Source organism: Saprolegnia diclina (assembly GCF_000281045.1).
Source record: "Saprolegnia diclina VS20 unplaced genomic scaffold supercont1.20, whole genome shotgun sequence".
NCBI lineage: Eukaryota > Oomycota > Saprolegniomycetes > Saprolegniales > Saprolegniaceae > Saprolegnia > Saprolegnia diclina.
In genome coordinates, this window is record NW_008246087.1 from 199,641 (window position 1) to 211,768 (window position 12,128).

The window sequence follows — 12,128 nt, forward strand, 5'->3', positions numbered from 1 at the left end:
TCCCAGTGCGCCTTGACAATGTACGAGTTGCTCAGCGACACCTTGGTGCCTTCGTAGTCGCCGATCGACGAGAGAATGATGCCCGACCTACACGCGTCATTGCCAGCGCTAAGGACGAAGTGTGGTCGTACCATTTCTGCACGGCAAAGTTGTCATCGGCCAACGCCAGCGCCTTCTGAATCGTCTCATGCGCAAAGTACGTGAGCTCCTTCTTCTCGGCCGCGGCCGTCGACGCAAGGCCCGCCACGTCATACGCCGCCCGCGCGAGCCGCCAAAGGATACCCGCGTCCCGCGGATCCTCTAGCATACGACACATGAGCGTCACGATGGCGATCTTGGTACGCACCGTGGGCTTGCGCTTGGAGATGCGTGAGCAGTTCACGGCGGTCGTGCGTCGGCGTGTTGTACAGCTCTTCCGCGCGCTTGGCCCGCGTCGACTCGACAATCGGCGCGCTCATGGCTGTCGACGCCGCGGTCGCGACAAACGCCAAGGCGGCCAGCGGCAGGAGGCGCGCGGCCGGGGCCGACGAAGATCGCAATGCAAGGCTGGACGCGGGGCGGAAGGCAGGCGCAGCCGTCACGGCGCGGGCGATACGGGCTACATACACGCCATTAGCATCCACCATCCTCCATGGCTGAAGGCGGCGTCGTACTCAGACGGTGCATGCTCGACGGGGCAAGTCGCAAGATGCTCGACCGCGTGCGGCCACGAGGTGTGTTGATGCAAACACGCCCGATTCAATTCGGCATCCCTACTTCAACATGGCATGTGCCACAAACTATATTTTTAAATTTGGCACGCGTCGCCGGTCGAGCTTGCCACATGGCTGCGACAGCGCCGAACTTCGAAGAGCATCGTCATTGACTCCGGCGACCAGCCGTCCATGCACAGACGTCAGCACGGCCTAAAGCCGTGGCATCAATGATACCTCCCTCGTGCATGGACCTGACGATCATTGCGTCCTCGCCGTCGTCGTAGCTCGCCGCCACTCGCCGATGGCCTGTGCCAGGCGACCCCCCGATGTTGCCTGTCGCTAGGCCACCAGTCGACGAACAAAAGATATCAAAAGTTTGGCCTGCGATACGTGTTTGTCCGTCCTCTATCTGTGGCCAACACGACCTTGTTCGTCCATGGCCTCTGATCCACGACAGGCGAGCGACGATGGCTCGTGCACGCAGCAGCCGCCCGTGCACCGCCGGACACCACTGCTCTCGTCTCCATACCCACGACGCCTGCAACAACACGGACGATCGTGGCGTCGGCGGCTCAGCAGAAAGAGGCGGGGAACCGAGCCAGCTGGTGCGCTGGATCGGGCTGGCAGTGGTTGTTGACGCTGGCAACGCAAATATCTCCACCGCGTCCATGCATACGGTCCTGGCAGGTAGCATTCGCATGTGTACCTAGCGTACCCAACATGGGAAGGTGCGCTGGTGGCTTGCTCGTCGAGGCGAGTCAGACCTGCGCAAAGGTTCCAAACCCCCATATTCGTTTTTGGCCAATCGCAGGTCGCTCGAATTTTGTGAATCGCCAATCAGAATCGTTGTCGGGATGCATTTTATCCAATCCAAAAAATAGCCACAATTCACGGCTAATGATATTCAGTGGGTCGCGACATTTAAATGTACGATACGAAATGATATCTTGGTATTTGTATGCAGACGCATTGTTTCGTAATTAAAACACATGGCCGATGGGAAAAAAGCGCGTCGCAGAATATCCGAATTTCCTCATTTCCGAAAACGAAGACGACGAGTCGTTGCAACTCCGCGTCCGGACCAGCAGCAGCAGCGATGGCCCACGAGCGCGCAGAGAGCAACTACTTCATCCTCTCGGGCAACTCGCAGCGGTCGCTGGGCGGTGGCCCGTACCTGCGCCAAGAGAGCTCGTTCCGCGACCGGCTCGAGCTCCTCGACGTGCTCGGCGACAACCCGAACGACCCGCTCGGCAGCCAGCGGGGCGTCAACGAGAGCGGGTCCGAGCCGTTTGGCGTCTTTGATGACGAGTTTTCGATCGACTTTTGCTGCGATATCCTCAAGGCCAAGTTTGGCTTCCAAGACGGCTCGGTCGACAACCAGCGCGAGCACGCGCTGCTTTTGCTCGCCAACTGCAAGGCGCAGCACCGGTCGCACGACTCTGCCAACCACATTGCGATCCTGCACAAGAAGCTCGTCGGCAACTATGTCGAGTGGTGCGCGTTTCTGCAGATCGACCCGATCTGGTACGCGGGCGCGGTCAACGACCGCTTCAAGAACCGCATGCACATGGAGCTCATGCTGTACCTCTGCATCTGGGGCGAGGCCGGCAATCTGCGGCACATGCCCGAGTGCATTTGCTACCTCTACCACCAGATGATGACGACGCTCAACGGCGACCTCAACTTTTCGTTCTTGAACCCGCCCATGTGGTACCTCGAGTCGGTCGTGCGCCCGATCTGGACGCAGTGCGCGGGCATGCAGAAGAAGGACGCGCTCGGCAAGCACCTCGAGCACACAAAGGTGCGCAACTACGACGATCTCAACGAGTTCTTTTGGAAGCCAGCGTGTCTCGCCGTGCCCGTGGACCACGCCGGCGAGGCCCTCTCAACGCACGGCAAGACGTACTACGAGCACCGGTCGATCTTCACGCTCGTGCTCAACTACTACCGCATCTTCCACTTCAACTTCATGTTCCTCTTTGCGCTCGCCGTGCTCCAGTACTGCGTCACGATCTCGCCAAAGGGCGCCGAGTCGGGCTTTTCGCAGTTTAGCGCCCTCGGCCAAGTGGTCGCGCCGTACTCGACGCGCGATCTCAAGCTCGCGCTTGTCTTCCTCGTGCTCGCCCACGCGGTCTTGTCGGCGCTCAAGTGTCTTCTCGAGGCCGGCCACGGCTGGCATCTCCTCTTTGCCGCGACCCCGAGCTCGTCCAAGTCGGTCACGTACGGCGTCGCGCTCTCGCTCCGCTTGCTCTGGAACAGTGCGTTTGCTGGTCTATTTGTCCGCATGATGGTCGAAGGCGCGTCGGTGTCGGGCCCGACGCCGGTCCTCGACTTGCTGCTGCCGCTCGCGCTCGGGTTCCTTGGGCCGTCGTTGCTACTGATGCTTGCGACGATTCTGTTGCCGACGCCGGTGCTAACACAGTCGTTTTGGGCCAAGTTTATCCGCGAGGGCGACTCGTGCTACACGGGCCGCCACATGACGCCGCCGTGGTCGTACCGGTCGGTGTACATTGCGTACTGGCTCGTGCTCTGGACGCTCAAGGCCGCGGTGTCGTACTGGATTCTGATCACGCCGCTCATGCTGCCGTCGCTTGCGATCTACAACATGCAGCTCACGTACACGACGTCGGTCGTCTCGATGCGCAACTTTGGCGTGATTGCATCGCTGTGGGCGCCTGTCTTCTTCGTCTTTTGCTACGACACGCAGATCTACTTTACGATCTTCCAAGCGCTGTACGGCGCGTACAAGGGCGTCCGCATGCACACGGGCGAGTACCACGGGTTTGCCGAGATCTCCAAGGCCTTTCGCTTGCTGCCGCAGCTCTTTGACGCCAAGGTCGTGACCAAAGACGCTGTCTTGCTCGACAATGCGCCGACGTCCGATGGCCACCGCAAGTCGATGCTCATGGCGCGCTTCGTGGTCGTCTGGAACGAAGTGATCAACTTTTTCCGCGAAGGCGACTTGCTCGACGATAAGGAAGCGGCCATCTTCCAGTACGACGTCGCACCGCTCTCGGGCGAGATTTACGAGCCCGTCTTCCTCTCAGCCGGCAAGCTTGAAGAGGCCATCGATACGGTGCTCAAGCTCCATGCGAAGAAGAAGAGTGCCAAGGCGAGTGACGCCGACGGTGAGCTCCAAGTCGAGCTGCTCTTGCACGACTGCCTCCCATCCATCAAGTCGGCATTTAGCGCCGTCTACTTTGTGCTCGACATCCTCCTCGACGAGTCGGACGTGCGTATCTTTGAAGGCCTCGCCGAGATGGAGCGCATTGCGGCCGATGGACGCTTCATGGCCACGTGCAACGTGCAGCACCTTCTGCATGTGCGGTCGGCGCTGATTGCGTTTCTCGAGGCCGTCCTCGACCTGCCGCCGCCAGCCGAGACGTCGATGGCGTCGCACACGTCCAAGGGCCACCCAATGCCGCTCATCCAAGAGTTTACGCACCGGTTTGAGACGCTGTTGCAAGCATGCGAGATGCTCTGCCGCGGTGTCCCGGACCTCGCTGCCAAGTTTACCCATAGCAACTTTACAGCCGCGCGGAACGGCCATGTGCTCGCGGCCGAAGGCATGGTGCGCCTCTGCAACGACGACGTTGCACTCTCGAACGCGACGCGCGCGCTCTTGCTCTTGACGCTCAACCCGGCGAACGCGATGCCCCGCTGCTCGGAAGCCAAGCGCCGGCTCGGGTTCTTTATGAAGTCGCTGCTCATGGACATTCCGCAGCTGGCGTCGGTGCGCGAGATGAAGTCGTTTTCGGTCATGACGCCGTTCTACGCCGAGGGCGTGCTCTACTCGATCAAGGAGCTCCAAGATCCGCTCGAGAACCACGCGATCTTTGCGGCCGCCGAAGAAGCCGGCAAGAACCTCACGATCCTCAAGTACCTCATCACGATCCACACGGCCGAGTGGGAAAACTTTATCGAGCGCATCAACGTCACGTCGGAAGAAGAGGCGATCGCCAAGCACCCGCTCGAGCTGCGGCTGTGGGCGTCGTACCGCGGCCAGACGCTCGCCCGGACGGTCCAAGGCATGATGCTGTACGAAGACGCGATCAAGATGCTGTATTGGCTCGAGATTGGGTCGTCGCCGCACAAGACGGGCGAGATGAAGCAGCGCATGCTTGACGACATGGTCATCCTCAAGTTTTCGTACGTGTGCGCGTGCCAAGTGTACGGCAAGCACAAGGCCGAGAAGAAGGCGCAGGCCGCCGACATTGACTTCCTGCTCCAGACGTACCCGAACCTGCGCGTGGCCTATGTCGATACGGTCACGAAGGACGCGCTCAACTCGTACTATGCCGTCTTGATCAAGAGCGAGAACGACCGCATCGTCGAAGTGTACCGCTACGAGCTGCCGGGTGACCCGATCCTCGGCGAAGGCAAGCCCGAGAACCAGAACAACGCGCTGCCGTTCACACGCGGCGAGTACCTCCAGACGATCGACATGAACCAGCAGCATTACTTTGAAGAGTGCCTCAAGATGCCAAATCTGCTCGTGACGGCCGACTTGCACCCGTCCGGGAAGCCCGTGAGCATCATTGGCATGCGCGAGCACATTTTCACGGGCAATGCGTCGTCGCTCTCCAAGTTCAAGTCGTGGCAGGAGCTCGTGTTTGTGACGCTGAGCCAGCGCGTGCTCGCCGACCCGCTCTACGTGCGCATGCATTACGGCCACCCCGATATCTTTGACAAGGTCATGTGCCTCACGCGCGGCGGCGTGTCCAAGGCGTCCAAGGGCATCAACTTGTCGGAAGACGTGTTTGCCGGCTTCAACGCGACCTTGCGCGGCGGTGTGGTCACCCACGTCGAGTTTATGCAGTGCGGCAAGGGCCGTGACGTGGCGCTCTCGCAGATCTCGATGTTTGAAGGCAAACTCGCCAACGGCGCCGGCGAGACGTGCCTCGCGCGCGAGGCCCACCGCATGGGCGCGTTCCTCGACTTCTTCCGGCTCAACTCGATGTACTACTCGCACACGGGCTTTTACTTTGCGACGTGGCTCACGATCGTGACGGCGTTCGTCTTCATCTACTGCAAGGTGTACCTCGCGCTCACAGGCGTCCAAGCGCAGATTGTGCTGCAAATGAACTCGACAGCGATCATCATGCGCAACTCGGACAAGGGCTTTGACACGCGAGCGTTCAACAACCTCGACAACATTATCAACACGCAGTACTACATCCAAGCCGGTCTCTTCCTCACGCTGCCGCTCATGGCCGTGTACTTTACCGAAGCCGGTCTCCGCCGCGGCTTTCTCCGCTTCTTCAACATGATGGTGACCGCGGGCTGGGCGTTCTTTACGTTTCAAGTCGGCACAACGATGCACTACTTTGACACCAACATTGTGCACGGCGGCGCCAAGTACCAAGCGACGGGGCGCGGCTTCAAGATTACGCGCGAGACGTTTGTGTTGCTCTACAAGGCGTACTCGGCGTCGCACTACCGCAAGGCGATGGAGCTCATTGGTCTCTCGATCATCTACGGCGTGTTTGGCGTGTTTGACATTTGCCAAAAGACGCCGCAGAGCGCGACCAACACGTTTTCGCAGCAGTTTTGTACGACGGCGCAAGGCTATGGCACGCAGACGTTTGCGATTTGGTTCATTGCGGTCCTCTGGCTCGTCTCGCCGTTCCTCTTCAACACGGACGGCTTTGACTACGAAAAAACCAAGGCCGACATTGCCGCGTGGGCCCACTGGATGTTTATGACGGAAGACGACGTCGACGCCAAGGACAAGGTCAACAATGGCGGCTGGATCGGCTGGTGGAAGGACGACGAGAAGCAGTACATTGGCACCAAGACCATTTCGCGCGTCACGGTCGTCTTGCGCGAGACGCGTCACTTTTTGCTGCTCTGGTACGTCGTCACGCTCCGGTTCGCGCCAGTGTACCTCGCTGGTGTCCTGGGCGCCGTCGTCGTGACGCTTGCGCTCTTTCAACTCGGCCACACGAGCGGCGGTCTCCGTGCGCGCGGCCACATCCGTGCTGTTGCCTACGCGCTCCTCGTCACGGTTGCGGTCGTCTTATACCTACTCGGGACGCTCGTGTACCCGTGGAGTCTTGGCTGGCAGAGCTCGCTGAGCCTCCTCTTTGGGTACCTCGCAGCGCTCTACGGCGTCAACGAGATGGCGCGCGTGTTTGCGTTTCCCACCATGTCGATCGTCAACGTCGGCGTCTTTGTGCAGCTGGCGTTCTTTTGGGACTTTGTCTTTGGCGCGATCATGCTCGTGCCACTGGTCGTGCTCTCGGTCATCCCGTTCATGAACATTATCCAAACGCGCATGATGTACAACGAAGGCTTTTCCCAAGTGCTTTCGGACTCGTCACAGTACGCCTTCTCGATTGCCGGCGTCGTCGGCTTTGTCGGTGCCGGTGCGTGCGGCTGGCTCTACTATGTGCTCACGACCTTGGCGTCGTCGGCCGGCTTTTTGAGCTACACGTCGGCGTTCCGGATCGTCTTGGCGAATGGCAACAACGTGACAGCGTACTTTGTGCTTGGTGGCGCGGCGCTTGGCGCTGGCGCGGCCGGGCTCCTTGGCTGGTACCTTGGCCGTCGGCTCACGATCGTCGCCGGTGGCTTTGTGTCGTTTGTCGCGATGAGCATGCTCACGGCCGTCGCTTCGTTTAGCGGCAGCGCCACGGACCTGCTTCTCGGCGGCCTTGCGCTCTTTGGCGTCTCGATCGGCGTGCTCTTGCCGACGATTGCGTGCTACTGCTATGAAATCTCGACAAAAGAGATGCGCGCGCGCATCATGCTCCTCCTCTCGGTCGGCTTTGTGCTTGGGAACCTCGCGGCAAGCTACTTCAGCTACGGCACGTCGATTGTGTGGCTCTGGCAGGCGTTCTGGTGCTTCCTTGTGTTTGCATGTCTCACGCCGGCCATCAACTTGCTTCCGGAGAGTCCCGAGTGGGTGCTGGCGCGCCACGGCGAAGAGGCGTGCAAGGCGTGTCTCGTGCTGTTGCGTCGGCGCCAAGATGTCGCTGCCGAACTCGACGAGCTCCAAGCCAAGCAAGTACACAAGTACAGCGGCACGAACGGCTTGTTCAAGGCCATCATGGGCGCGCTCTTTGTGAGCATCTCGGCCTTCTCGACGCTGCCGTTGTACGTCTACACGGCCCGCGTCTTTACCGGGCTCGCGCGGCCGCTCATGTTGGCCAACTGCCTCGGCACGGAGCTCCTCTTTGCATGCCTCTCGTTCTTTTACATTGAGAAGCTGACGCACAAGCTGCTGCTGCTCATCACGCTGACGCTCGTCGGCGTTGGCGCGGCGCTGCTCGGTGCGCACGACTTGTTTCAGATCTTTGGCGTCCAGGACCAGACTGCTCTCCAAGCGCTGCTCATCACGCTGTTTGCAGTCAAAGGCGCGGGCCTCCCGGCGACGCTGTGGGTCTCGGTCATTGGTCTCTTCCGCGTCCACGGCCGGTTCATTGCGGCGCCACTCTTCTTCGCGCTCTTCTTTGGCCTCCAAGCGGTCGCGACATACCTGCGGATCGACACGGCGACGACGCGCTCGCGTAGCTCCAAGGAAGCGTACTGGATGTTTGCGCTCGCGGGCTTGTGTGCGCTCAGTGTCCTCGGGACGGCCGGCCTCGCCCGCCGCGCGAACGGCCTTGTGTGCACCACGTCCGAGATGGAGTACGAGCTCAAGATGGCGGCGATGGCGGCCGAGACGCCGCTGCGGTCGCACAACTCGAGCCGGAACCGCGGCTTTTCACGCCAGACGTCCAAGCGCATCACGGGCAACCGGACGCTGTCGCCGCGCAAGGCGAGCGGCACGCCGTACCTCCAGGCACAGAGCTTTGACGAACACGCGTCACCCCAGAAGAACGTCGTGTGAGCATCCGCGTCGTCTGTAGGGTTGTTGACATAACTACATTTTGCATTATACCAATGTTGTTGAGGTGCGGGTTAGGGGACAGAGGCGCAAGCGGAGAGGCTCGATGGAGGTGGCATCGACCCCTTTGTCGGTGGTCCTCATGGAGCTCGCCGATATATGTGGTTTCGAATGTCAAAATGTCGGAAGAAGACGAAATGTGTTGTGGTGCATTGGACAAAGCAGTCGTAGCGATCTCGATCAGCCTCGTGCAGGTGCTTGTTAAATACGCATTAAATATGAATAAATACGCATTAAATATGAATAAAATAATGGAGCAGCGCAGGCGCAGTGTCCGCGGGCTGAAGACGGTTCATTGTGGCCTGCGTCGCGCTTGGTCACGTCCGACGCGCCTTCTGCACTTTTGCATGAGCCATCGGAGCGATAACGCACGATACCCTACCCTTGCGCGGCGCCAGAACGTTTTTTGGGAGCGCCCCGACCCTAGTGGCCGAGACAAATGAGATCCAAGGCGTTGTAGTAGAGACGTACCTTGGGACTGTCGCGGCGCTTGCGCTTGGCGTCATAAAGCGTCTCGTGTTTGGTCTCTTGCTCGTCCGGGGCCTTCTTCTCTTCCTCGTTCGGGTCGGCCTTTTCTTCTTCGCGTTGCTCGAGCGTCGCACGGAGCGTCGCGTGCTGGTGGAAGACGCGGGCCTTGAGGTCGTCGTCCGCCTCGGTCTCGGCCCACACGGCCGCAAAACTCTTGGTGCCGGCGTCGACAAACGCGCACTTGTGCTTGGCGTGCGCCAACAGCTTGCGCCACGTCGCGTGGCCTTGGAGCGCCGAGGCATTGCCTACAGTGTCCTGTCGCATCGTCGTCCAGAGACTATAAATGTACAGTTGATGAGGCAGAAGCGGCGGCTGCGCGATGTCATGACGTTCGTGCGGCGGTCGTCGGCGAGGAAGCCCATCTTGCCACTCGTGACGCACGACACGATGATAATGTCCTTCTCGCGGCCCTACATGGCACCTCAGTCCCGTGATCTTTTGTTGCGAGAGGTACTTGGAAGCCGTCGACTGACGACACCTCAATGCTGGCCCACGGCTTGGGGTCCATCATCGTAGTCGCCATCTTGGCGTCAATGGCGGCCACAAGCTTGCGCACTTGCGGCTTGTACGGCGTGATGATGCCGATGCTCCACTCGCCGCTCTGGACGCGCGGGTATGTCATCATGAGTTGCTCGATCTACAAAAATGGAATGTCAGCATGACGAGCGTCATGAACGACGGACCTGGTCGATGCAAAACGTAGCTTCGGCGTCGTTGTACTTGGACGTGCCGACGAGCTTCTCGACACCGGCAATGTCGACGACTGTGAGCGGCTGGAACATCGGGTGCGCGTACATGGCCGGGTCTTGGGCCAGCACACGTCGCGCGATCGCCGGCGCGTCCGTCAAGCCACCGTCGTAGAACGCCTTGGTCGTGAATGCACTCATAAAGGGGTGCATGCGGTGTTGCTCCTACAGTCGTTGGGTGAGAATCAAATTTTGACCATTGGTAGTACGTACGTTGAGCATCGTCACGGGCAGATACCCTTCCAAGCGCTCCATGAGCGAGACGGCCAAGCCGTGCTCCTCTGCAGCCTTGCTGAGCACCGTCGGCGCGAGCTGCTTGGTGTCGCCAACGAAAAAGAACCGACCGGCCTGCGCGAGGAGCGCGAGAAGCGAGCTCGGCTCGGTGGCTTGGCCGCCCTCGTCGACAATGACCGCGTCAAAGCTACAGATGCAAATGAGTTTGCATCGGGTGAGAGCGAGAGGCGTACCCCGATTGCCGGAGCTTGATCGCCATGTCGGAACCCGCGCACGATGAATGCGTCGCAAAGACGATGTTGGCCTTGTCCGCAATGCGCGCCAAGAGCTCCGACTTGCTTCGGTCCTTCTCGACGTGGAGGTCCATGACGCGCTTGTCGTTGGCGGGAAGCTGGCGGAGCGCGTCGTTGATCTCGGCCTTGTAGTGCTCGGCCGCCGTCGCGAGGCCAATGTCCCGCGCGCCATGTCGACTGCCCATCTTGACGGCCGTGAGCGCGGGCTGCGGCAGATCCTTCGGGCGCGGCAGTTGCGCTTGGACCTTTGCAGGGTGGCCGACGAGGTAGATGCCGACCGAGAAGACGCGCTCGATGATCTCATCGATCGCGGCGTTCGAATCCGAGGTCACGAGGACACTCGGGAGCCGGCCCTTGGACGGCGAGGCCTTGGAGAGGAGAGCTGAGAGCAGGGCGCAGATCGTCGTCGTCTTGCCAGTACCCGGCGGCCCCTTCCAAAGCGAGATACCGGTCTCGAGGTTGCCGAGGCCGCGACGCAGCGCCTGGAACTGCGACGAGTTCATCACCGACGCGAGGAGCCCAGCCACCGAGCGGTCCACGTCATAGAGCAATGGCTAGAGCAGAAGGGAGTAAGTTTACGCAATGTGAAGACAAGAGATGTACCGTGAGGAGCAACTTGTAAAAGTTGTCGAGCGTGGCCGCCGCCATCGCAATATCTTCGGTCGGCGCCTTGGCCTTGTCGACGAGCTCGGCCACGACCTCGTGGATCTGGGTCACCTAGAAAGAATGACAATGAGACTTTGAGACGCAAATCAAGAAATATCGTACCTCGAGGCTTTCGACCGACAAATTCATCTTGACGAGGTCCGTCAAGAGCGTCAGCACGGCGTCTTCGTCGTCCGTGGGCATCTGTTGCATGAATGTGAGGTGAGTCACGGCAAAGAAAGCATGGTACCTTCGTCTTCTTGACCGACTGCTTGCCCTTGCCCTTGGTCGGCGTCTTGGGCAACCCGGTCGACTTCTGCATAACGTCGCGCAGGGTTGTCGCAGCAGCCTTGAGCACCGAGACGGTCGCGGCGGCGCTCGACTGGTTGAGCACGACGTCGCGCAAGTGCTCGGGCAACTTGTCGACGGAGCCGACGCCGTCCAGCATCCGCAGCGTCGTCACCAGCGACGTGATCACCTTGGCTTCGATCGCCTTGGCCTTCGGGAGGTTAAGCGCCTTCTTGTCCGCCTGGAGGAGGACGATGTCGATCATGGGCCCGTACACGCGCTCGACGATGCCGATCGCATGTCGCGCGTTGTCGACCTAATCATTTGATGCGTATAGAGAGAGAAGTGGCAGTCGATTGACGCACTTTGAGGCGGACGACGTCGCCAGAAATGATCGAGTTCTTGCCGAGCGTCTTGAACGTCGCCACGTTGGGGTCCGAGACGCCTTCGAACGAAGCTGCGAGTCCGGTGAAAGTAGCGGGCAACGTTTGTTTCCTACATTTCACAAAAAAGGTGAGTTTCTAATGCGATATCGAGAGGAAACGTACCCAGAGGCGACCGCGGCTTGGGCTTCGGCGACGAGCAGCGCAGTAAAATGCTCCTTGTAGGCCTCCTTGGTCGACATCTTGGCCGAGAACGCGGGCGCGTCGGGCAAAAGCACTTGGACAAAAAACTGGCGCGTCGCAGCCGACGATTTCGGCGTCTTGAGCGTCTTGGGCGTCTTGGCATCGTCGAACGCCGTCTTCATGGCCTTGATCGGGTCGAGCTCCGCCATCGCCTTGAGACGCGCGCCGGCCTTCTTCTTCTT

At 60.1% G+C, this 12,128-nt stretch overlaps 3 protein-coding genes across 3 annotated transcripts; 1 reads left to right on the plus strand and 2 right to left on the minus strand.

Annotated features, from left to right (window-relative positions):
• Window positions 1-31: 31 nt before the first annotated feature.
• Window positions 32-666, minus strand: SDRG_07055 (hypothetical protein; the record flags this gene model as incomplete). The annotated part of the gene is made up of 4 exons (XM_008612871.1): window positions 32-41; window positions 132-300; window positions 347-598; window positions 654-666. The coding sequence occupies 4 exons, from the start codon at window positions 664-666 to the stop codon at window positions 32-34; spliced, it is 444 nt and encodes a 147-aa protein (XP_008611093.1).
• Window positions 667-1,730: 1,064 nt separating this feature from the next.
• Window positions 1,731-8,583, plus strand: SDRG_07056 (hypothetical protein). The gene has a single exon (XM_008612872.1). The coding sequence runs from the start codon at window positions 1,792-1,794 to the stop codon at window positions 8,527-8,529; it is 6,738 nt and encodes a 2,245-aa protein (XP_008611094.1). The 5' UTR covers window positions 1,731-1,791; the 3' UTR covers window positions 8,530-8,583.
• Window positions 8,584-9,009: 426 nt separating this feature from the next.
• SDRG_07057 (hypothetical protein) lies at window positions 9,010-12,114 on the minus strand (the record flags this gene model as incomplete). Its single annotated transcript, XM_008612873.1, has 11 exons — window positions 11,869-12,114; window positions 11,686-11,815; window positions 11,283-11,636; window positions 11,156-11,236; window positions 10,991-11,104; window positions 10,328-10,941; window positions 10,074-10,281; window positions 9,798-10,025; window positions 9,569-9,751; window positions 9,404-9,524; window positions 9,010-9,359 (listed from the first exon to the last, which is right to left on the minus strand). The coding sequence occupies exons 1-11, from the start codon at window positions 12,093-12,095 to the stop codon at window positions 9,010-9,012; spliced, it is 2,610 nt and encodes an 869-aa protein (XP_008611095.1). The 5' UTR covers window positions 12,096-12,114.
• Between the last annotated feature and the right edge of the window lie 14 nt (window positions 12,115-12,128).

What these genes read in the sequence shown, in the direction of transcription:
- SDRG_07056 (XM_008612872.1), top strand. Translation starts at nt 1,792, where the DNA reads ATGGCCCACGAGCGCGCAGAGAGCAACTACTTCATCCTCTCGGGCAAC.